Below are 23,882 nucleotides of genomic sequence, written 5' to 3' on the forward strand. Positions count from 1 at the left end.
TCTTCCAGGACTCACTAGGGTGGCTCCTGGAATTCTTTCTCAGCTTCCCGGTGGGAAAGGGGCAAATCCCTTGGGAGTCCAGAGAGGTTTTGCGCCTCACCAGGTAGAGGGAGCAAGCCAAGACTACCTGCGCCCTGCCACTCCCAGAGGAGAAATAGAGGGAGGGAGGAAGGGAGGGGGGAGAGGGAGGGAGGGGGAGGGAGGGGCGCTGTGGGCGGGGCCGCCGGGGCTCCCAATCCCCTTCTTTCCCCGCCCCTTTCCCGCCCCCCAATCCCTTTCCACCAACGGCGCGCTGTGGTGGGCGGAGTCTGTCACCCAGCCTTCTGGTGCAATTCATCACTCCCCTCCCCGTTTTTTTTTTCTCCCGAGTCTCTCTTTCTTCCCCCCTTTCCTTCTTTTTGTGAATGAAAGAAGGAGGTCGCGAGCGGTCTCGGAGACTGCCGCACTTGGCGTCCAGGCGGCCGCGCCTTCGGAGCGGGCGGGGCGGAGCAGCGGCGGCCTCGCCCCATCTCCACTCCTGAGAGCCGCTTCCAGCCTGCGCAGCCCGAGGACCCGCGGCGGCGGTGCGGCCCGGCCGCCCGAGGTCGGAGCGGCCGCGCGCAGCCCGGCTCCGGCGCGCCTCCATGACATTGGGCGCCTGGGGCGCGGGGAGATGCTGATCCGGAAGAGGCGATGGCTGCAGTGGCGCGCGCGCGGCCGCTCCCGGCCCGCCGTCCTGCCCCGGCTGCTCGGGCGGAGTTTCTGATCTAACGCGCCAGGGCCCCGGCCTGTAGCAGCAGCAGCAGCTCCAGCAGCAGCTCGGCGGCGCCGGCATCGTCCTAACTTGCACGCGCGGAGTGACCCAGACATTTCACTAAAATGAGCGTGCTTAGCAGGAAGCGATGTGTTCCTTACACTAGAAATCACCCCGTCACATGTAGCGGTGTAAGTAAATGATTAATCTATATTATGGCCGGGTTGCAAACAGCTTCTGGGAACGCGCCGCTGCGCCCTCCTGCGCCCTCCGGGCCCTGTCTGCGCCCCTCCTGACTTCCCCCTCGGCTCCCACTCTCCCCTGGGCTATAGTTGCAGCTGCTGGGGTCTCAGGCGGCAAGGGACTGATCTTTTCCGTTTTTTTCCTAGGGAAAGAAAGATGACTTGATTGCCTTGGTGTGTGGAGGCCCGTCCGCCTTCCCTCTTTAAATTTATTTATTTTTTAATTTTGTGTGTGTGTGTCAGGAAAAAAGGTCCAGAGTGGTGGACATGTTTCCTTTGAAAACCAATGGAATTTGGATGCTTTGCTTGTCGTTCCAGATATGTATATATTTTTTCAACCCAACACATTGCAGTCTGTGCATCTGAGTTCTGGCAAACTACTGGGAGAAATCTCCAGCCTTGGTCGTTGGTGTCTGAGAAGGCTTAGTCTGTGTTAGGCTTGTGTTTTTGTTAAGATGGTCATTCAAGATCCCTTTGGGCCTTGCTGACCACTGGATCTTCCAGGGGACTCATCTCTCTATTTTCCTTCATATTACAATGTCAGAGACTCTGGTCGGAGCCTCCTTTAATTTGAAGGCCACCCTCTCTGCTCATCTCTTCCCAATCCATCCCTCCCATCCATCCTCTTTTATTTTTACCTTCATTTTTAGGATATTCCTCCCTTACCCATTTTGTAAGATGCGAGGTGTGGGATATTGGTTGCTAGGAGACAAGCCAGGCTCCCAGGGAGATTCTGTAGTTTCCTTGACAACCAGACTAGGGCAGCCACAGATGAACAAGCCTCCTATCAGCTGTGGAAGGGAAAGGGGGGCTTTTCTGGGCTCTGCAAAGTGTGTTTGTAGGGGTGTGGGGGTGGGATTGGGAGCCAGTGAGGGTTGTAGATAATCTGAGCGCACCTTGCCTTTTGGTCTGCCCTGAGTTCGAAGAGCTGGGAGAGCAGTGGGCAAGAGGCTGTTTCTGGAAAGGGAACAGGGATCATGGGACCAGGTAGGGAGGGCGCATCTAGGTGACTCTGGGATCACTGAGAGAGGAGGGAATTGTGTGTTGTGATGCCAGGCCAGGGTGACATGGAAGCTGTCGTTCACGAAGGTTATTCAGGATTCTCGGAAGGCATGGGGATGAGGCAATTGTGCAGAAAAGTCAAGAGTCATTGAAGGAGAGAGTGCCAGAAGGAAATGGGAAGTTGAGAAGCTCATTGAGTGGGTTATATCGTCACCCATCATCAATGATACAGTAAAGTAGCAATATTTTAGAGCAAAAGTTACATTGTTGCTGGTGGCGGGCTAGCTGCAGTGCAGCAGGATCTTTGTTTAAGACGGGCCCGATGAAACTAAGAGTTCTGCTGGCTCGATTGGGCCAGGCTGTATCTTAAAGAGCGATATAATTACACATATAGATATGTAATCTAGCATTATATAATCCCATATTACATAAGAAGGCAAGGACCTTCTTTCGGCCCAGCCTCTACTGACACAAATTCACCAAGATTCAGGAGACTTTCGTCCAAAGCCCTCATACCCATTTTCCAGAAGGACAGACTGACACCCAGAGAAGTGAAGTGATTTGCCCTTTCCTAGATATGACAAAGAAGTTTACCAGTCAGGCAGTTGGGACAGGGGTGGAGGGGGTTAGAATGATGAAAATAGAGAGGAAGCGAAGGAGGAGCAGGGGGAGGAAGGATGGAGAGGGGCCATCCAGTCTGAGCAGCAACCAGCGGGGTCTGGTGTCTAAACTCACAGCACAGTGCGCGTCGCTCTCCTACTTGGGTGGCTGTCCCTACGTAACCCCATATGCATAAGGCAATTTAAACTCAAGTGTTTCGGACTTGCAATTCCATTTCTGTAAAGAGCACACTCCTTTTCCCTCACAAATGGTGAGGCTCTTCATGGTCATGGCGGTCTGAAAAGGGAAACCAGGGCTTGAGGGGATTGATATAAAGTTTGGACAAAAAGCAGGAAGTTGACCTGTGGGGATGCGAGCTGGTAGCCACAGCATCAGCACCACCTCCTTAGGAAGCCATACCGCCTTGCTGATGCACTTGTGCATGAGTGCTTTATCATAAACTTGCTGATCTTGGACCAGCACTGCTCTGCTGTTCTGGCATCCTCCTTGCCATCCGGATGCTCCTGGACTTAAGAACTGACCCTCCTTCTCCGTGCCTCCTCACACTCCCCATCCCCCCGCCTGCGCTAGCATCTAAATTTGAGAAAGAAGTTCTACTGGCTAGTATGTTTTTCTTTCTCTCCTACAGCTGTGTCTGTGTTTGTATTTGGGGTTCGATCTGTTTTGTTCTTCAATTGATAAAACAGAAACTACAACCCAGATGATTCCTCCCAGCGCCAACACAGCCTCCCAGCTGCCTGCTTGAGTCCAGGAGCTGTCAAAGCAGGGTTCCTGGTCCTCGGCTTGGGAGGGAGGGAGGGAGGGAGGGAGAGCAGGGAGGAGGCGGCATGGTGGTTACCATAAAGGTTGCCCCCTGGGGAAGGTGAGGGTGGGGTGGAGAAGGGAGAGGAATGATGCAGTTACCCTGGAAACTGGGGAGGGGCCTGCATGGAGACCCTTGCTGTTCTGGGTCCAGATCCTGTAAAATTCCAAGGAGGAGGCACGTGTCTCATTGAGAAGTCCTTGCTGCACTTTTTGCTTAGGTCGCTGAGATGCATCCACTTGCGCAAATCCCAGTTGCCATCGTTACTTGGATATTTTGACTCCGCATTCCTGCATGCTGGCATCCAGTTACAGCCCGGCAGGAATGGCACTCCTGGGTGGCTGCTGGTGGCCTGGCGCTCGGACTGGGTGGCTCAGCAGTGAGGGCACCTGGACAGCCTCCAGACTCCTCTGAGCTCGGAAGGTTTTCTCCAAGTTGCTCCAGCCCCCAGCGGGTTTCATTCACACAGGGCGTGTGAGCAAGGGCAGACCAACGACACTGACCAAACAAAGGCCTGGTAGTAACGCCTCCAAATGATGCCTGCTTTGCCCCAGCTTCTGAGAGGGTGGTGCCAGCCGGGAGGCTGCCAGCGAAAGCCCCCTCAAGCCGCGGGCCCCCCCTGATGACAGCTTTTTAAACCCTGACATGACATGTGGATTATAGGGGTCCTTCTGTTTGTTCATTTGAGCCATCCCCTTCTGAGGGTGGACACACCTCGTCCTCTCTGCCCAACACAGGAGGAAACTGAAGCGAGCATTTGCCCAGAAACCCAGGCCCGTTTCTGACCCTGCACTCCCTCTCCCCAGCAGCCCCATAGCCCTTGCAGCCAATTTAGGGAGTCTCCTTCTATGAGTGTCAGGTGTCTGTTGGTGGGGGAGAGGGGCGGGCCTCCTAGTCTGAGAACCTCTCTCCCTAGGAATGGGAGGTGCAAAAGGGGGTGTAGCTTGCTCTTTAGGAGACTGGCTGGAGGATGTTTGCAGGGCAGGTCTGGATAGGGGATGGCAAGGCCCACTGGCCATGGAGTGTATCTTCATTGGCCCATGGTTACCCATTACCTCCATCTCAAAACTGGGCCTGCCGCTGAGTGAGCCAGCCACGCAGGCCACGTGATAGACCCACAGGAGGGACGGGAGGCCCGTGGGCTGCTCAGGTGCATCCAGAAGCCTCCCACCCAGACAGGTCGGGAGGGAAACTGGCATCGCCATAAAGGGAGCTGGGGGCTTAGAAACCCACAGAGAAGGAGAGAGGCGAGGGTGGAGGCCAGGGGAGCTGCCTCCCGGCTCTGACAAGTCCATTAAATTTTAAAGTGGCCCTGCCCTGGGGCGTGCTGGGAAGGGGTGGGCCCTGGCCCTGACTCCGCTTCCCTCAGCTGTTTGGTGCTCTGCTGGCGGAGGAGCGTGGACGATGAGTGAGCTTCCAGGGCAGGCTCTCCTCCCTCTGCGAGAGCTGGGACTGCTCCACCTGGGTTCTCTCCCGGGCCTCCTCCATGAGAAGCCCAGGTGGAGGATGGCGGCCACCAGAGGGAGACAAGTGGCTCCTCCGGTGGAAGGGCTCCTCTCAGCCTGAGTGGGCTCTGCTGCCCAGACAGCTGTTCACTCCTTCCTCCTCTCTGCTCAGCTGCTGGAAGAGGGGCGCCCTGGCCGGCCAGCCGAGGCAAGCTGCTGGCCCCGGCCCCGTGGGAACTGGTGTGCGAAGCCGTCTTGACCCCTCCTCTCCTCTCCCTCAGGTCCCAATTAATGGATTCTGACATGGATTATGAAAGGCCAAACGTAGAGACCATCAAGTGTGTTGTGGTGGGGGACAACGCCGTGGGCAAGACCAGGCTCATCTGCGCCCGGGCCTGCAATGCCACCCTCACCCAGTACCAGCTGCTTGCCACCCATGTGCCCACGGTTTGGGCCATCGACCAGTATCGGGTGTGCCAGGAGGTAAGGCTGCAAGGCCCCCGGGCTTCTTCCCAAGCCACTGCTTGGCGTCTCCAAACCTGGCCTGTGCTGAGCTCACGGAAGCCCCGTGGGGCAGGGTCGGGCAGCTGAAGAGGAAGGAGCCCTGGAGAGAGGGCTGAGGGCAGCCTACTCCAGTGTGGGTGGCCCTCCACCATTTGTGTTTAGCATAGCTGACCTGATGCCTAGGCACAGCATCTTGTGCAATCCCAGCCCCAGGAATGGGGAGCCCTAGAGGGTGGGGTGGGGTTTGCAGGGATGAGAGCTGAGAGTGCTGGCTGATACCAAAAGGTCAGAGGCTGGTAGACAGGTGATCTGCAGGTGGCGCTGGGAACCCCCATGACCCTCTGCCCGCTTAGACTCTCTTTCCTCCTGGGTGCATGGAGGGTGCCCTTGTTACTGAGTCTGTAGAGAAGGCATCTGGATAGAAAGGTTGTGTGGGGCACATGGGGCAGTGCTCACTGCCCTTCACCCCCCTCCCCATGCTGCCCAGGACCCTCCAGGGTGAGCTGGCACCACCCTGAGCTGACACGTGGGCCCCAAGAACTCCTGCCTTTGACGCCCATCGCACTTTCCCTCCCCCACAGGTTCTGGAACGCTCCCGAGATGTGGTAGATGATGTCAGCGTCTCCCTGCGCCTCTGGGACACCTTTGGAGACCACCACAAAGACCGCCGCTTCGCTTATGGGAGGTAGGAGGCCTCTGCTGCCTGAGGGAGCCCGGGGGCAGGCTTCCTTCCCTTCCCCCAAAGCAGAGCAGCTATGAGATACACTGAGTGGCCAGATTATTATGATCTCTGAATGCATAATAATCCGGCCACTCAGTGTATATCCTATATAATAAAAGGCTAATATGCAAATTGTCCCCTTGACCAGGAGTTCGACCAGCAGGCAGGCCGGCCAACCGCCCATGTCCCCTTCCCCTGGCCAGGCTGGCCGGACCCACCCATGCACGAATTCATGCACCAGACCTCTAATACACACACACACACACACACACACACACACACACACACACACACACACACACTGAGTGGCCAGATTATTATGCATTCAGAGATCATAACAATCTGGCCACTCAGTGTAGTCAAACTGGGAAGAAGGAGTAGTGCAGACAGGCCTGGCGGGTCCTCACGGGGAGCAGCCGAGAGGTGCGAGGAGCGGGTTTGGAGTCAGGAGGCCTGGTTTCAGTCCCGGCCCTGCTGCCAACTAGCTCTGTAACTTGGGGCAATTAGGGGAGCTGTTCGGAGATGGTTTTTCTCAGTCTCTAGATGCTAAAATCAAGAGAGCCAGTAGGTCAAAACGAAAGCTCTAAAACACTTAATTAGAGCTACATAAATTAGTGGTACTATTATTATACATTTTGGGTAAGCTCGTGTGCACAGGTCACATGACAGATGGGGGACTGCCGTGTAGGGCGGGGGTGGGTGTGCCTGTTCTCCCTGGTTCCAGGGGCAGGTACTCTGCCAGCTTTCTCTGCCCCAAACCTCACTCTCCCACCCCCAGGTCCGACGTGGTGGTTCTATGCTTCTCCATTGCCAACCCTAATTCCCTTCACCATGTCAAGACCATGTGGTACCCGGAGATCAAGCACTTCTGCCCCCGGGCACCTGTCATCTTGGTGGGCTGCCAGCTGGACCTGCGCTACGCCGACCTGGAGGCTGTCAACAGGGCCAGGCGACCCTTGGCTAGGTAGGGATGCTGGTGCCTAGGAAGGGGCAATGAGGAAGACAGAGTGAGGGGGGTGTCTCCATGGCTCCCTGCTGAGCCCTGAGGGAATCCACTTAGCCTTACATCTCTCCCTTCATTTGAAGCAAGTCCACGTAGGGAGCCAAGAGTGCTCTTTCATTCACTCCATCCGTCTATTCATTCACTCGTCTATCCGTTCATCTCTTACACACTATGTTTGCAATACTGAGCAGCATGAGGAGAGGAGAGAAGCAGTTTTTTCGTGAAAGGAGCTTATCTTGCTGGGAGATGGACTTAACACATTGCGGACGGATCACGAGAATTCTCGTGTTTTCTGTTCTAAGGCTTGTGGCCAATCACGAGACTTCTTTAAAAAGATATTAGCTTGTAAGAACATGTAATAAATAATTTCAAAATGCAGTGGGTATTTAATTTTAAAGCGTGCCTTTAATATTTATGTAAAACGTTCTTTGTACTCGTTCAATAGACACTTATCTGGCCACAGGGTAAAGCTAGCAATAAAACTACTGGTCCGCAATGTGTTAATATGAGAACACGTTAAAAACCAGTGTGGAATATTGCATGCTGACTGCCAGAGAGAGAGGTAGTGCTAACACTACTTTGAGCGGGAAAACACCGGGGCCTGACAGGTGCTGGAAAAGAGGGACCTGGAGGTAGGCCTTGAGGACCGGCAGAATTTGGTCAGACAAAGGAGAAAGGGCAGAGATTCATTAGGATTGAACAGGGCAGGGGTGAGGCCAGGGAGAGGCTCTCCTCCCTCCCCCCGTCCCCAAGCCTGGTAAAGAACAGGCAGGCCCTAGGGACCTGCCTCTCCCTGTCCGCCATCCTCCCCAACATGACTTTGCTTTACCCTCTTGAACGTCCAGGCCCATCAAGCCCAATGAGATTCTTCCCCCCGAGAAGGGAAGGGAGGTGGCCAAGGAGCTGGGCATCCCCTACTATGAGACCAGCGTGGTGGCCCAGTTCGGCATCAAGGACGTCTTTGACAACGCCATCCGCGCAGCCCTCATCTCCCGCCGCCACCTGCAGTTCTGGAAGTCCCACCTCCGCAACGTGCAGCGGCCTCTGCTGCAGGCACCCTTCTTGCCACCCAAGCCCCCTCCCCCCATCATCGTGGTGCCCGACCCCCCCTCCAGCAGTGAGGAGTGCCCCGCCCACCTCCTGGAGGACCCGCTGTGTGCGGACGTCATTCTGGTGCTGCAGGAGCGGGTGCGCATCTTTGCCCACAAGATCTACCTCTCCACGTCCTCCTCCAAGTTCTACGATCTGTTCCTCATGGACCTGAGTGATGGGGAGCTGGGGGGCCCCTCAGGGCCAGGGGGCCCCCGCCAAGAGGACCACCGGGCTCACCCTGATCCACACCACCACCATCACCACCACCACGGCCGAGACTTCCTGCTCCGGGCTGCCAGCTTTGATGTGTGCGAGAGCGTGGAGGACGGTGCGGGCTCGGGTCCCGCTGGGCTCCGGGCCTCAACCAGCGACGGGATCTTACGGGGCAACGGAACAGGGTACCTGCCTGGGAGAGGCCGCGTGCTATCTTCCTGGAGCCGAGCTTTTTTGAGCATCCAGGAGGAGATGGCAGAAGACCCACTGACCTACAAATCCAGACTGATGGTGGTGGTCAAAATGGACAGTTCCATCCAGCCGGGGCCTTTCCGGGCTGTTCTCAAGTACCTGTACACAGGGGAGCTGGACGAGAAGGAGCGGGACCTCATGCACATCGCCCACATTGCTGAGCTGCTTGAGGTCTTTGATCTGCGCATGATGGTGGCCAACATTCTCAACAACGAGGCCTTCATGAACCAGGAGATCACCAAGGCCTTCCACGTCCGCCGGACCAACCGGGTGAAGGAGTGCTTGGCCAAGGGCACCTTCTCAGGTAGGGAATGTGCTTAGGAACTCTTGCCCTCCCAGTAGCCTTCTGAGGAGCCCGGGCTCCGGTTAGCACTCAGCTGCTGATGCCCTGCGAGGTGCTGCTCTGCCTGGAGCCTGAGTGTGTGGCCACATAGCGCATCCCAGCTGTGGCTTCAGAAGGAAGCGTGTTGTCTGGGTGCAGGGTTGACCCTCGAGGTGGGTTGTCCCACATTCTTTCACCGCATCCTCATGTGATGCTTTGTCTCCTCCTGGGCAGATGTGACCTTCATCCTGGATGACGGCACCATCAGCGCCCACAAGCCCCTGTTGATTTCTAGCTGTGACTGGATGGCTGCCATGTTTGGGGGGCCATTTGTGGAGAGTTCCACCAGGGAGGTAAGGCTTCTTTGCATCTGAGATGTGCCATTTCGTGGTGCTTTCCTCAGCATTCACTGTGTGATGGGCCTGAGGGACGTTTTTGAGGTGGTTCCCATAGCCAAGAATTTACAATATGTCAGGATGGAATTATAGTAACATCTTGACTTTGTAGTTTAGAAAGCACTTTCAATACATTATCTCAGATCGCCTCACCCATGCCTCTTGTACATGGCTTAGCATTCCCACTTTATACATAAGGGAAGTGAGGGCCCGAGAAGTTAATGACTCGTGCAAAGTTGTCTAAGTAGAAAGGAGAGGCTAGAACTTGAAGGTAGAACCTCTGACTCCACATTGTACCTTGCTTTCTCCCTGACGCATATGAAACAACTAGAAAAAAAGTTCAATGTGTCCCCGGCTGAACCCATCACTGTTTTCAAATGTAAGTTTTATTCATTGAGGCATGGTGAACATAACAGATCAGGTCGAGACTGCCATTGAGAAGATACATTTTCACACTCACAGATCTAATCAGAGAACGCACACACATGGAGGGTGGGGGATGGAGCACACGTGGAGGCACCAGGGTTGGTCAGGAGACAGAGAGCAAGGGGAGCTGTGGGCAATGGCCTTTATTGTGGTTTCCTGGGAAGGAGGGAGAGGGAGAGGCAGGGTAAGCTCTCCGAGGGCTGGCTTGGTTAATTGGTTAATGTAGCGGGCTCCGGGGCATAGGGGCTGTCCTAGTCTTCTGGTGCCTGGCTCTGGGGCGATTAGGGCAGGTGGATAGTGGCTAGGAGTGCGAGCTGACTTAGGAGGTGGTGGGGGTATGGATTCTGGATTGGATGGTTTGCATACAAAAGGGATTCCCTTACTGTCTATAGGAGCTGGCTAGCCCTAGGAGGGGCAGGCCCTCCGGCTCAGCAAGGCGCCAGGTGCCACAGCATCCAAATACAGAAAATAAAAAAGGCTTCACATTGTCACCTTTCCCTTTGATCTTGGCCACTCCAGCTCACCTTAGGACAGAGAGTGTCAGCAGAGTTGGAAGGGGCCTATCAGGGTGTCCTTAGAGACACTCTCTCAAGTCAGTTCTTTGCATTCTCCCAGCTCAGCAGAGTAGCCTAGGCCGTGGCCTTGGTGTTCTCCATCTTCCCCGAACTTCTATTACATTAATTATTCATTAACGCAGCCTTGCAGTTAACAAAGTACTACTCTGTGCAGCTGCTTAAAGTGCTGAATGTGCACACATGGTTTCCCAACTGGTCTGGGATGTCTTGAGTGCAGGGACTGGGTCTCTGCTTCGGCCAGGCGCCCCCTCAGCCAGCGCTGCCCCTTAGTGAGTGCTCGCCAAGTACCTGGAGAGAAAACTGGACTGAGAGCAATGCAGCACAGTCCCTGCCACACGGAGTAGGAATTTCCTAGGATTTCCGGGAAGGAAGTCCTTTCGGAAGAGAAGCTAACCGGAGATTGAGATTTGAGTGAGTCTCTCTGATCCTTGAAGCGGGCGTGGGGTTGGGATTTGCTAAGTGAGAGACTAGGGACTCTGAAGCCCCAGGGCCAGCCAGTCCTGAGCACTTCTCAGTTACCATAGAAGCAGCTGCAAAGCTCTAGCCGGTTCCCAGCGCAGCCTAAGACTCCGTCTCAAGAGAAAGCAGTTGTTGAAGCAGCGCTGCTCTGAGCAGATCCCGGAGGCCCAAAGTAGCAGCTTTGAGAAGCCAGCTGATGTTGGCTTGCTTGTCCACACCCTACTTGCTCTGCTGCCTGCAGGGCTGGGAGGAGCCAGGGTGTGGGTGTAGGTGACCTGAGGACTGCTTCCCGCATCCTCTAAGTCAGGATGCTTTGGGAGGGTGCCAGTGAGAACCAGGTCCTTTTAAAAGCTGTTGCGGCCAGCAGATGGCCGTAGCACAGGTTGTCTCTCTGGGAGACAGGCCTTTGAGGGCTCCTCAGCAGGTACAGGGGCTGCACAGGGGTGGCTCCCTGTTTGGGGGAGACTGGCCGTGTGGGGTGGGGCCTTCTAAGTTTCTCAGAACTGAGTGACTCTTCCTGACGCCAACCTCACCTCACTGCAGCTGCTTCCTCCTGCCCAGGTAGTGTTTCCGCACACGAGCAGGAGCTGCATGCGGGCGGTGCTGGAGTACCTGTACACCGGCATGTTCACCTCCAGCCCCGACCTGGACGACATGAAGCTCATCATCCTGGCCAACCGCCTCTGCCTGCCGCACCTGGTTGCCCTCACAGGTGACTGACGAGGGGGCAGACCTCCCTGGGGGAGGAGGCGGGCACCCTCCAGCAGTGCTGGCCTCTCTCTCCTGTCTCCTCCTGGGGATACACCGCTAGCACCGAGGGACCCGCTTACCTAAAGGAAGCATGTTGACGTGTATGGGGGGTTGGGCGAGGACACAGATATAAAGAAGTGTGTGTGCGAAAGATGCTCGATGGAGTCATTGGTAGGTCGTATCCAAAGGCGATTCTTGTCCAACAAAACGGGTCTCCAATAGATGCCAGTGCCGGATGCTCCTCTCAGCGTGGCCCCCTCAGGCAAGCCTGAGGGGTCAGAGAGAACAGGACGCAGTGCCACGTTTCCACACTTCGGTCCTCCTCCTCCTCCTCCCTCTCCTTTGTCTCGTTTGGTCACATAAATCTGCTTGGTTTATTCTGTATTCTTTCCTTTTTCTCCTCCTCCCTTTTCTCTTCCTCCTCCTTTTCTCTTCCACCTTTATTTTCTCTTTCTTCTTCTAAAAACAGACAATGAGCATTGACCTGGCACTCCTAATCCACTGAAAAGATTGTGAGAGATGGAACTCAGCTTTTATTTTATTTGTTTGTTTGTTTATTGTTATTATTTAATCCTCACCCAAGAATATTTTTTTTTACTGATTTTAAAGAGAAAGAGAAACATCAATCGGTTGCCTCCCATATTCTTCCTAACTGTGGATCAAACCCACACCCCAGGTATGTGCCCTGACCGGGAATCAAACTTGCAACCTTTTGGTGTATGGGAAGACATTCCAACCAACTGAGCCACCCAGCCAGGGCTGGAGCTCAGCTTTTGGAAGGCATCAGCCTTAGAGGGCCCTCAGGGGGAACAGGGACTGAGGCAAGAGGGAAGCCAAGTGGCAGACCATGAGAGTCGGGGCCAGCAATGCAGGCAGATAGACAGCTCCTGATGATGTTGGAATTGAAATCTGTGTGGTATTGGTACCTAGACTGGTATTGATATCGGGGTTTTATTCTTGGCTGGTTGGCGGGCGGGCAGAGAGCAGGGCCTCTGACATTGGGTCGAGATTCAGGGAAGGCCCCAGTGTCAGAGCTGCTGGGGCCCGGGGCAGACGATCAAATCTGGGACTCAGATATAAGGGAAGCATCAATCTTATGATGAGAAATGGTCATAAGGTAGGGCTTGGTCATAGGAAGATGGCAGAAATCATTGATCAGAACCAGAATGGTAAGGGCTGAGCCTGCAGAGGGCGTCCAGGGGCCCCAGCTGGGGACACAGAGGGAGTAAGTGCAGGGAGCAAGAGGGAGGCTTCTGAAGATCACAGCTGTAGCAGTGTGGCATCCACGCTGCCCACGAAAAGTGGTGCGGTCTTCCCAGAGCACATAGGCTGTCCACATCCTTGGGCCAAGTAATTCAACTTTATTTTATTTACTTATTTAGTATTTTTATTGATTTCAGAGAGGAAGGGAGAGGGAGAGAGAGATAGAAACATCAATGATGAGAGAGAATCATTGATCAGCTGTCTCCTGCACACCCCCTCCTGGGGACCGAGCCTGCAACCCAGGCGTTTGCCCTGACCATGAATAGACCCATGACCTCCTGGTTCATAGGTCAATGCTCAACCACCGAGCCACACCAGCCGGGCAAGTAATTCAACTTTAGAAAGACTCTCTCCAAAGAAATGACTCAAAGGAAAAAAGTATATAAAGATGCTTCTATAAGTTTGTTTCATCATGGCAGACAATCAGAGACAAGTCAAATAGGCACTACTGGTTAAGCACACATGGGTAATTTTCATGAGGGAGCCATTAAAAATGTTAAATGGCAGTGATGCACGAAAAGATTCATAGAAAATAATCTTGAATGACTTTTCCCACGAAATGGTCTATGCACGCTAGAAATCATGTACAAAAATGTATTGTGTATACCTTGTCAAGGATCAGCAGAAAATGCTGGGTATGGTATAGCTGGTGACGCTTTATGTTTTGTGAGATATGCTTTCTCTGAAGTTATAAATTCAAACTTAAAATATTTTTATTAAATACTAGAGGCCTGATGCACGAAAATTCGTGCAAGAGTAGGCCTTCCTTTCCCCGGATGCCGGCACTGGCTTCTCTCCGGCACCCGGGACCCGGGCTGGCTTCCCTCAATCCACCCGCAGGCACCTGGGACCTGGGCTGGCTTCTCTTGGGCCACCCACAGGCACCTGGGACCCAGGCTGGCTTCCCTCTGGCCCCGGCTTCATCAGGAAGGATGTCGGGAGTGACGTCAGAAGACATCCGGTCTAATTAGCATATTACCCTTTTATCATTATAGATAACACAAATACACATATGTTCAGCTTAATGAATTATTATAAAGCAAAATTACCCATATCAGGAGCTAGAAGCTTCCAGCCACAACAGAAGTCTTCCACCCAACCCTCCCAATCACAGTCCTTCCCTCCTCCCCAGGAGTTACCTCTTTGCCTATTACTCTTTTGGGAGGTGCTTTTTTAAAAAATATATATATATATATATATTTTTTTTATTGACTTTTTACAGAGAGGAAGGGAGAGGGATAGAGAGTTAGAAACATCGATGAGAGGGAAACATCGATCAGCTGCCTCCTGCACACCTCCTATTGGGTATGTGCCCGCAACCAAGGTACATGCCCTTGACTGGAATCGAACCTGGGACCCTTCAGTCCGCAGGCCGACGCTCTATCCACTGAGCCAAACCGGTTAGGGCAGGAGGTTCTTTTTATGGCCTCACTTCCTTGGTCTTCTTCATAGTTTTATCATCCAAGTGTACATCCTTAATCACATGGTTTTATTTTTTATATAGTTTTAAGTTTTTTCTTCATCTATAGGTACCTTGTTCATTAAAAAAAAATTTTCCTGCCTTGGCCAGTGTGGCTCAGTTGGTTGGAGCATCGTCCCATGCCATAGGTTTGATTTCTAGTGAGGGCACATACTCAGGTTGCAGATTCCTTCCCCGGTCAGGGTGCACCTGGGAGGCAACCTATTGATGTTTCTCTCTTTCTCCCTCTCCCTTCCTTTCTCTCTAAAATCAACAAAAACATATCCTCAGGTGAGGATAAGAAAACAAGAGAGAAAAAGAGAAACATTTCCCCTTGCAATTATTTGTTGGAAAACATCCACTGACCTAGAAAATTTAGATTTTTAGTTGATTGTATTTCTATGTAGCACCGTTCTTTCCATAGACTGCTTATTAGACATAGAGGCCAGATCACATTCACATTCAGTTTTTTGGGGTAAGACAACTTCATAGGTTGTTTCTGTGCTTTTCTCTCTTGCCGTGATGTTACCAGCCATTGAGTATCATTGCCTGGACCCATTCGTTTATTAGATGTGAAATGGGTAGTGCTCCAATTCAATCATTCCTCCTTTGTTTATCTGTTGGAATATTTCTAAAAAGAGAAAAACTCCTCACCTACTCTTTGGTTAACCAGTGGCATAATTCAAATAGGAGAGGCAGGTGACTGCTTGATTCTTTCCTTTTATCCAGATTTCAAGATAAATTTGTTTCCTATCATTTCATCCTTTGAGGGTGACCAATTAGGTTTGTTTTTTTTTAAGTATTATTATGAACCCTTAGATTGAACATACTTGATTGGTTTCAAATGTTTGCATTTATCCTTATTGAAGCTCAAACACTGTCCTGAACCTTTAACTAGTACAAGTCTCTTCAAGTTGGCTCCAGAGTTGCTGTGCTTCTGGTTCTATGGAATGAGGTGTTCCAGGATCCGTGTGTTCATTTCCTGCCCCAGACCCCAAATTGGCCCTTTCTCTATGAGATCCTGGTTCCTGAGAGCCGGAAATGGCTTTCGGGGCTACAGCCTGAGCTCCTTGCTGCTGCGAGGGCTGTTGCCGCTAGGTCGTTTCCATGTCGCTAGGACTGAGCTGGGAAATATATTTTTAAAGATAAAATACCTCAGGAGTTTATACTGATACTGTTAAAATTCCGTATAAACTAAAAGTGTTTACTTCTTCAGTATAAACAGTAACTTAAAATGCAACATTAGTACACGTTTTGTTCTAAAATTTAAGTTAATACCAGCAGCTCGGTTTAATCTGGAGTTCTAACTCATAAATTCTCAGTGAACCTGACTTCATACCCTCCCCTGGCAGTGGCAATGGCTGATTCCATCAGGGGCTTTCATCCTACATGTATCAGACTGTTTGGAGCAGCATAGGTAGCTTGAAAAAATCCTCTTGGACAACACTAACATTCTCCTTCCATCCCACCCCACTCCGCTGGGCCAGCCTCGCTCTGATTCCGGTTACCTCGCGGGTGGGAGCTGACTCTAATCGCCTGTGGCCTTCCCTGGGCCTGCTGGGACTTGCCCTTGGCCTTGTTCTCTCTCTGCCCTGCAGTAGGCCTCCACTGGGGGGTATAAGGGAGCACATGGCCACTCATGTGCTTCTTCAGCTGATCCCCGGCTGTGTGTGTGTGTCACAGAGCAGTACACTGTGACCGGGCTGATGGAAGCAACTCAGATGATGGTGGACATCGATGGGGACGTCCTTGTGTTCCTGGAACTGGCTCAGGTATGATGGCCAGGGAAGGGGTCTCTCCAACAGGCTCAACCCTGGGCTCTGTCTGCCTATTGGCAGTGCAAGGGGAGGGGCTAGGGGGTGGTGGGTAGGAAGGGAACCCATTGTCAGACTCAGTTCCTTGACTGGGAGAATCCCTCTCCTCCTCCTGTCCAGAGGATGTACTCTGACCTGCCAAGAGGAGGGCTGGCATGGGAGCATAGGAGCATGGGGCTGAGACTTCAGGCAGCCATCGGGTAGGGGAGCGAACCCCAGCCTCCTGTGTAGACATGCCTGCTGACTGCCTGAGGCCAGTTAAGGGACACGCAGGACTCCATCTAAAATTAACTGCCCATCTCCTTATTCCCATACAAACTAGCAGAATCCCCAACACTGGCCCTTCTAGCACTAAAAATCAGTTCTGGAGTTAGAGCATGGCAGATTCGAGGCTTGCAGACACACCTGGGAAAGTCAGCTCTAAGCCTAGCCATCAACACCTTAGTGTAGACTGCTTTGGCCCTGGCCGGGGAAGAGAAGAACATCGCCCGGAGTAAGATCTGAGGAGGCGGACATAGTAGGAAGCCACAACGTAGGGCCAAGGATTTCCATGGATGCTGGCACAGGACAGAGGCGAGGTGGTGGAGGTGGTGGTGGTGGTGGTGGTGGTCATGGTGGTTCCAAGAGCGTGTGTGGGTGTGCCTCTCCAGGTGGGCTTTCCCACTCACTGCAAGGCCTTTGCCTCCTGCACTGAAGGTTCTGCTCTGACAGCAACCGGAGCTTCCCGTGCTGACCCCACCCTGGGTCCCAGCACGGCGCCCTTCTGTGTTTCCCCAGTTCCACTGCGCGTACCAGTTGGCAGACTGGTGTCTCCACCACATCTGCACCAACTACAACAACGTGTGCCGCAAGTTCCCCCGAGACATGAAGGCCATGTCCCCAGGTGAGCATCCCCGGCAGGACCTACTGATCCCCTACTTCACACTGAAGGGGCCTCAACCCTGGTCCAAATCTCTGACCGGAACCAGGGCACCCGGAAGCTGCCAAAGGTCTTTGGGCCTAACTTGACCTTGCAGGAGGGAAGTAGCCTGCAAAGTTGCATGCAGCCAAGCAGAGGGGGAAAGCGCTGGCCTGGTGGGCAGCGCCCTGGGGACCTGTGGCAGCTCACTCCACCTGTCTGGGCTTCTGTGTCTCACACGTATAAAGAGGCTGTGGGACTAGAGGTATTTTTTCAGACTTCCTCGACAGGACTCCACAATAAGAACTACATTTTACATGGTGACCCAGGACCCACATAGAAAAGACATAAATTGTTTGTAATTCTGCTCATGATACTACACTGATTTCACAAGGTAGGAATGGCTACAAACCACAGCTCGGGCAACATAGATTCGGATGGCCTCTGAGGCCCTGCGTCATGAATGTGTCAGGCCCTGGGGCCCAACAGGAACTGCACAGGCACCTCGGAGAAGTGTCCTTGACCTCCCCGAGTTCCTGCCACTCGGTGACCTTGAGGTCCACATTGGGCAACTCCACTCTGCTGGGCCCTCCTCCCTGCTACCAGGTTGTCTCTGCGCCCTACCCATCTCTCACCCCATGCTCTCCCTGTCACCCTTGGAGCGTTTTCTTTCTAAAGCCCAGCCCCAATCACATCATTCCCCTGATTCCAAACTTCCCGTGGCCCCTTACGCCTTTCGGAATCACTCCTTACCCCTCAGCCTCGCCTTCTCGGGCTGACCCTCCTGCGGCCCATGGCCCCTTCAGCTCAGAACCTCAGCTCTGCCGGATGCTGCTACGTCAGCCCCGCCGCGCTGCACCTGCTCCCTGCCTCGTTCTTCGTCCCAGCCTGTTTTATCCCCAAGACACACGAAGCACCCATTGAGTCCTTCCCATGGGACTTTCTTTAGGGAGCTCTGCAGCCAGGCGGGGGCTCTGTGAAGGCAGGGGCTTCCCCTTGTGGCCCAGGGCCTGGGATGTGCTCCTGGCTGACAGGTCCCCGAGGCATCAGGGTGGGAGTGCGGGTCCCTGGACACCTGTCACGTCCCAGGGCTCCTCTCACCCCTTCTGCCTTCCTTCTAACCGAGCCCTACTGCATTCTGCTCCAGAAAACCAGGAGTATTTTGAGAAGCACCGCTGGCCACCCGTGTGGTACCTGAAGGAGGAAGATCACTACCAGCGGGCCCGGAAAGAGCGTGAGAAGGAGGACTATCTCCACCTGAAACGGCAGCCCAAGCGGCGGTGGCTGTTCTGGAACAGTCCCTCCTCACCGTCCTCTCCTGCGGCCTCCTCGGCATCCCCATCTTCCTCCTCGGCCATGGTCTGAGATGCTGCCGCCCTCTTCTGACTCTGCTGCTCTTGTGCCCACCTGCCCTTGCCCCTCCGCTCTCTGCATCGCCCCCTCAACCTCCCAGGGACCAGGGGACCCACATAACCAGGACCCTAAGGGCGGGCTGTTCTCACCAGCCAAGAGCTCAGCCAGAGAGGAGCCGGGCCTCGTGGGTCAGAACAGGGACTCCCTTTGGTGTTCCCCAGTTCTGAAACAGGGCAGGGGACAGCTCCTGGGAGGTGGGAGCAGGGGACAGCTCCTCAGAGTGCTGGCATCCTGTCTCTGGGTTGGACAGCCCTAGAGTCAAGGGGGAAACGTCCAGCCATGAGAGTTGTGGTCTGTGGAGGCAGCCCCCTCCCGGCGAGCGCAGTGCACAGGGAGATCCTGCCTCTATTGGCCATATTTTTCTACCAGTGGATTTGGGGATTGCAAATGTTTTGTGGGCATTTCCACACGGAGCCTACTCAGATCCTCACTGGAGAAGTCAGGGTAGACAAGCCTTCAGGGCCCCGCTCAAGGCTTCCACTTCCTGGGTGCAGCTGCCGGAGGCCACACCTCTCGGGGAGCCGGCCTGCCTCCCAGGCCGCCAGCATCCAGGCCTGGTAAAGGGAAGTGGAGTTGTTCAGAGCTCCAGGCCTAGAAGCAGGGTCTCCTGGTGCAATGAGAAACTTCTCCCTCCACTCTCCTTCACACTCCAAGATGGGATCCAAAGCAAACAGCTAGAACGGAGAAAGAAGGAAGGGGGTGAAGGGGGTCTGGACGCAGCAATCCTGGGCTCCTCTAGTTAGCATGGCTTCTTACGGGGTGGGACAAAATTAGCAAAAAAAAAAAAAAAAAAAAAAAGAAAAAAGAAAAAGAAAAAGCAACAAACAAAATCACCACCAACAGAAACACTCTAGCCTCTATTCCCTCCAAGAAAGGACAGAAAAAGACCCTGTACGGCTTACATTTCATAAAACCAAACGGGCCCCCGCACTGATGAGACAAAGGCTTAGACTATAGAAGTGTTTCCAGTCCTATGAGGAAAGGGCGGTCGCCTGCTGTGACGGGATGCCTGGCTGCCGGAGGCTCTGGGGCAGCACCAATCCCAGGCCTCCAGCTGCAGGCATTGAGGGCCCGGGGCTGGGGGGTTGCGGGGGAGAGGGAAGGGTGGCCTCGGGGTTTGACCATGGCCTTGGATGGTTACTGTTGTCCATCATGAGCGGCAGGTTATCCTCCTCACCTTCAGAGGTGACCCCATAGAATGTGTTTTGGAGGGAGGGTTGGGGTAGGGGTCAAGGGCCAGGAAAAAGGTCACTGACTTGGGAACAGGAATCTCGGTGAAGAAGGATCCTAGGACAGGGCCTTACTTAGTGCTGGTTTGGGATAAAAGGGAAAGAGGAAGGGAGGATGGAGCAAGAGCAGCTCCAAAGTCGGTCCAGAGAAGAGGCGGGATGAGACGAGGATGACAGCGCTTGCAGCCCCACAGGGAGAAGCTGGGCCGCAATGATCCTATTTCACTCGCATATCCTTTCTAGACAGAAGACAGAGTCCCTCTGATGAGGGTGGGCCGAGGAGACACTGAGCTCCCAGGCTCAGAACTGCGGAGCCGCCTGGCCTGAAGAGGGACTGGCTTTAGGGCCACGCCCTGGAGTGGGTCCCACCACCAAGTCAGGCTTCAGGTCTGGGAGAGAACAAACTTGAAACAAAGGAGGCCTTTGTAACTAGTTAGTGATGCCAAGACCTAAAGATTGCAGGTTAAGTCTTTGTCAAAAGAAGAAGCAGGAGGTGGCTAGAGTGGCTGTGACCCATGCTGTCTGAGCCCCAGACTTCTCCAAGGCCCTGGCTGCTTCCCCTCCAAGTCCTCCAGGGTGGCTGCTGGGTATGCCGGTCGCGTGCTGCCCTCTGCTGGCCGGTCTGTGGCCTCAGGGGAGGCTGGGGAGCAATGGGAGGGGCAGGGCAGGTAGTGTCTGGTGGGAAGAGCTCTGCCCCCAGCACCTTTGCTCTGGGGAAGGAAAAAGGAGGAGCCACAGGGTCTCCCAGAAGCTGCAGGTGAAAATGAGAGCCAAGGCCTAAAGTCCACGAGGAGGGGAAATGGAGTCCATGAGCCTGCAGGGCAGAGCCCTGGCCAGTGCGGGGAGCAAGTGAAGGTGGCCCAGGAGGTGCAGGAAGCCCACAGGAGAGGTACCACGGATCCATCACAGCAACCAGGACCAGCTTACCCCTCAGGGACTCGCCACCGCTTCCCAACTGCTCTGTCAGAGCTGGTCTGCACCATGCGGGAGCCCAGGAGGCCCAGGTGTAACCCAGCGACACCACCTGGGGAGGCTGGGGGTGGGGAGGGCAGGCCGGGCCTGGGGGTCCCTCTCCCGGGGGGGGGGGGGGAAGGACATGGAGAAGAGGGAAGGAGGGGCTATAATTCCAGTCCCCCATGGCCCTGACACTTGAAAATTCACAGTCAGAGCAGGAACCCGGCCATGTGGGGCAAGTATGAAAGCATCTGGGGAAAGGAAGGAGCGAGTCCCACAGCAAGAACGGACAGCCCAGTACTCCTCATGTCACTCAGCTGTTCCAGAGAATAGGAGGACGGACGTGGAGAAAACAACAAACCCACACTCTTTTTATATAAGGTTTCATATTTAATTTGGTCATGGATTCATAAATACATGAATATTTTGTACTTAATGGTTTCCCTTGCATTATTATTATTTCCAACAAACTTCAAAGGGGGTACTTTTCACTGGAGAGACGCATAAAAAATTCCCAACCACTAATGAAACACTGAATGCCTAGGAAGTGCAAGGTGCTATTTGGACGACATAAAACAAAAAAGACAACTTCATGCTCTCATGAAGCTGACCTTTTAAATAAATAAACAGGACAATCAGACAACTAAGAAAGAGACAACCAAGCTGGATCCTGATTGAAACAAAGTTATTCACATCTGACGATGCACGGGCAGAGCGTCCTGCACAGTACAGCAAAGGCAGGAGGTACCTGGCCTATCTCATAGCACCAAGGACGAAATGACGGGTGCAGTTCATGTTTACAGACTAATAAAGGCTCGAATAAATAACCAAATAGGGGGGAGAAGGGAGAGAGCCTAGTTAATGCTAAGTTATCAAATATTAGCACCATCCACTTCTCTCTGAGACCAGGGCAGACAATGGGAGCAGAACCCTGTCCCCTGACGTTCAGCCCCAGAGCCAACTAGGGCTGAACGTCACCAATATGACTGGAAATGGCACATGACATGGAAGGTACCTGGCACATCTCCCACCCTCCTCACCCACGTCCAAAGATGAGGGAAAGGAGACCGAGGCATGGATGCTCAGTTCAGGAACAGCCAATACAGGGATGCACCACTTTCTCACTTGTTAAAATCTGTCTATAAATATTCAGACGCAACTATCACATGGAAAAGAGTGGTCCCTGTAGAGCAGGGGTGGGGAACCTTTTTTCTGCCAAGGGCCACGTGGATGTAACATCATTTGTGAGCCATACACAATTATCAACTTAAAAGTTAGCCTGCTATATTTGGTCATTTAATGAAGCTCCCAAATGTGATGGCAAGCTCTGCTTCTCTTTGGCGAGGCGTGTGAAGCATTTGGTGAGGTGTGTCGCTGCTCTTGATGATGTTGCTCCTCGCAACTGCTTTTTCAGGTTTCCATCCGTCAGTCTGGCGTGCAGTTGACTCTTGGCGATGGTAAGTTTTGAAAAGAACTGTTACAGGATCCAGGGCAGAGGAACAGGGAAACTGAGACAGGAAAGTTAAAATAAGTCCAAACAAGTGTGGGCAATTTGCAGCTTGTAACTACCAAGCAATTATCTTCCCCAGCCAAGGACAGGAGAGCAAATGGTTAAAAAACAAACAAACTTCCCTAACCAGAGAATGCAGAAAGGGAGGGGGGAAGAGGAAAGAAAAAAGGGCAGTTTTACTCCCTGAGCAGAGAAGCCACAACAGTCTCAAGGCTGGGCAAGATAAAGGTGCCAGGTGCTGCTCATGAATTCTGGGAAGGCCACAACTAAGTAAAAAGGGGCCTTGGGAATTAATCCGTACCAAAATAGTCAGCAGAGGAGCAGAGGAGTTCTGAGACCTATAGACAGGAGGGTATATAAAGCCCCGGACTCCCACCCAACTGGCTCTTCAGATTGGCTGAGAGCCCGTCTACGCTTCTTAAGCCAGATGCTTAGGTTTGCTTGCTTTGCTTCTTTAATAAAGGCACATGCTTTAATAAATTGGCTTTTCACAGCACAGTCAAGGTCTCTCGTATAAATTCATGTATATGAGAAGACAAGGATCAAGGCTGGGAACAGCCCTCTCCCACTGACTGAGGGGGCTGTCCCGTAACACCTCTTGTTAGTTACCAGCTTGGTGTCGGCGAGAGGTGCCTATAATAAAACTGCTCACAGCAGTAATTTGCTGCGAACACGGATGCACATTTCAATGTGTGCCTCCTCAAAGTGGGAAATTCATCACAGCCTATGGAACGTTCGTAGAACTCAGTGTGAGGTTGTTGTACCTAGCTTCCAGCTCATCATCGCTTTGCAGCTGAAAGATTTCCTGTTGTAGGTTATCGGGCACATCCGTTGGTTCCACATTGAATGGTGTAGCGAAGATGTTCAATTCCATGTGTTTACTTTTCACACCCTTGAATCTTCTTTTTTTTAATATATATATATATATATATTTTTTTTTTTTATTGATATTTTACAGAGAGGAAGGGAGCGGGATAGAGAGTTAGAAACATTGATGAGAGAGAAACATCGATCAGCTGCCTCCTGCACACTCCCCACTGGGGATGTGCCCGCAACCAAGGTACATGCCCTTGACCAGAATCGAACCTGGGACCTTTCAGTCCCCAGGCCGACGCTCTATCCACTGAGCAAAACCGGTTTCGGCACACCCTTAAATCTTGCATGAGATGCCTGTTAGTTTCACACGTTCTCCAGCAAAGTGTGTGGAGGGCTGTTGTCCTTCTAGAGTGGGAAATGTACCATGTTATTCCTTCCGAGTTGCCCATTCCACAGCCTGAATTTGGCTTCAAATGATTTCATGTTGAAAAGCAGGGAGCTGAGAAGCTGGTTGGGGCCCTGCAGCTTGTTGTTCAGCTCTGAGAGGTACTTGGCAATGTCCACTGTGGACGCTAAGTCACACAGCCTCCTGCTAGCTATCCTTGAGTTCCTGAGAGGTTTTCCCTTCATCTCCATGAACTGCTTGACTTTCCGCAGTTCATAAAACCTCATGGGACTCAGCCACCATACTTCACAGTGATAAACAAGGTCACCGTACTCAGAGTCAAGGTCATTCAGTAACTCCTTAAAACTGGCGGCTGTTTAACCCTCTGCTTTTTTTCTTTTTTAAATCCTCACCCATGGAGTGAATATATTTTTTTCCATTGATTTTTAGAGAGTGGAAGGGAGGGGTGAGGGGGAAAAGAGAGAGAGACACAACTTTTGGTTACCTCTCTCTCTCGCACCCTGACCGGGACCAGGAATTGAAACTGCAACTGAGGGCCTTAGCCAGTTTGGCTCAGTGGGTAG

At 53.0% G+C, this 23,882-nt stretch overlaps 1 protein-coding gene across 1 annotated transcript; it reads left to right on the plus strand.

Moving 5' to 3' along the window:
* The first annotated feature begins 384 nt into the window (after window positions 1-384).
* On the plus strand, window positions 385-19,232 carry RHOBTB2 (Rho related BTB domain containing 2). Its single transcript, XM_080674226.1, has 10 exons — window positions 385-924; window positions 5,127-5,328; window positions 5,931-6,034; window positions 6,849-7,034; window positions 7,919-8,934; window positions 9,187-9,305; window positions 11,369-11,519; window positions 15,963-16,051; window positions 16,871-16,976; window positions 18,139-19,232. The coding sequence occupies exons 2-10, from the start codon at window positions 5,137-5,139 to the stop codon at window positions 18,354-18,356; spliced, it is 2,181 nt and encodes a 726-aa protein (XP_080530352.1). The 5' UTR covers window positions 385-924; window positions 5,127-5,136; the 3' UTR covers window positions 18,357-19,232.
* Window positions 19,233-23,882: the final 4,650 nt, after the last annotated feature.

The sequence above is a fragment of the Plecotus auritus genome (genome assembly GCF_963455305.1).
Source record: "Plecotus auritus genome assembly, chromosome: 6".
NCBI lineage: Eukaryota > Metazoa > Chordata > Mammalia > Chiroptera > Vespertilionidae > Plecotus > Plecotus auritus.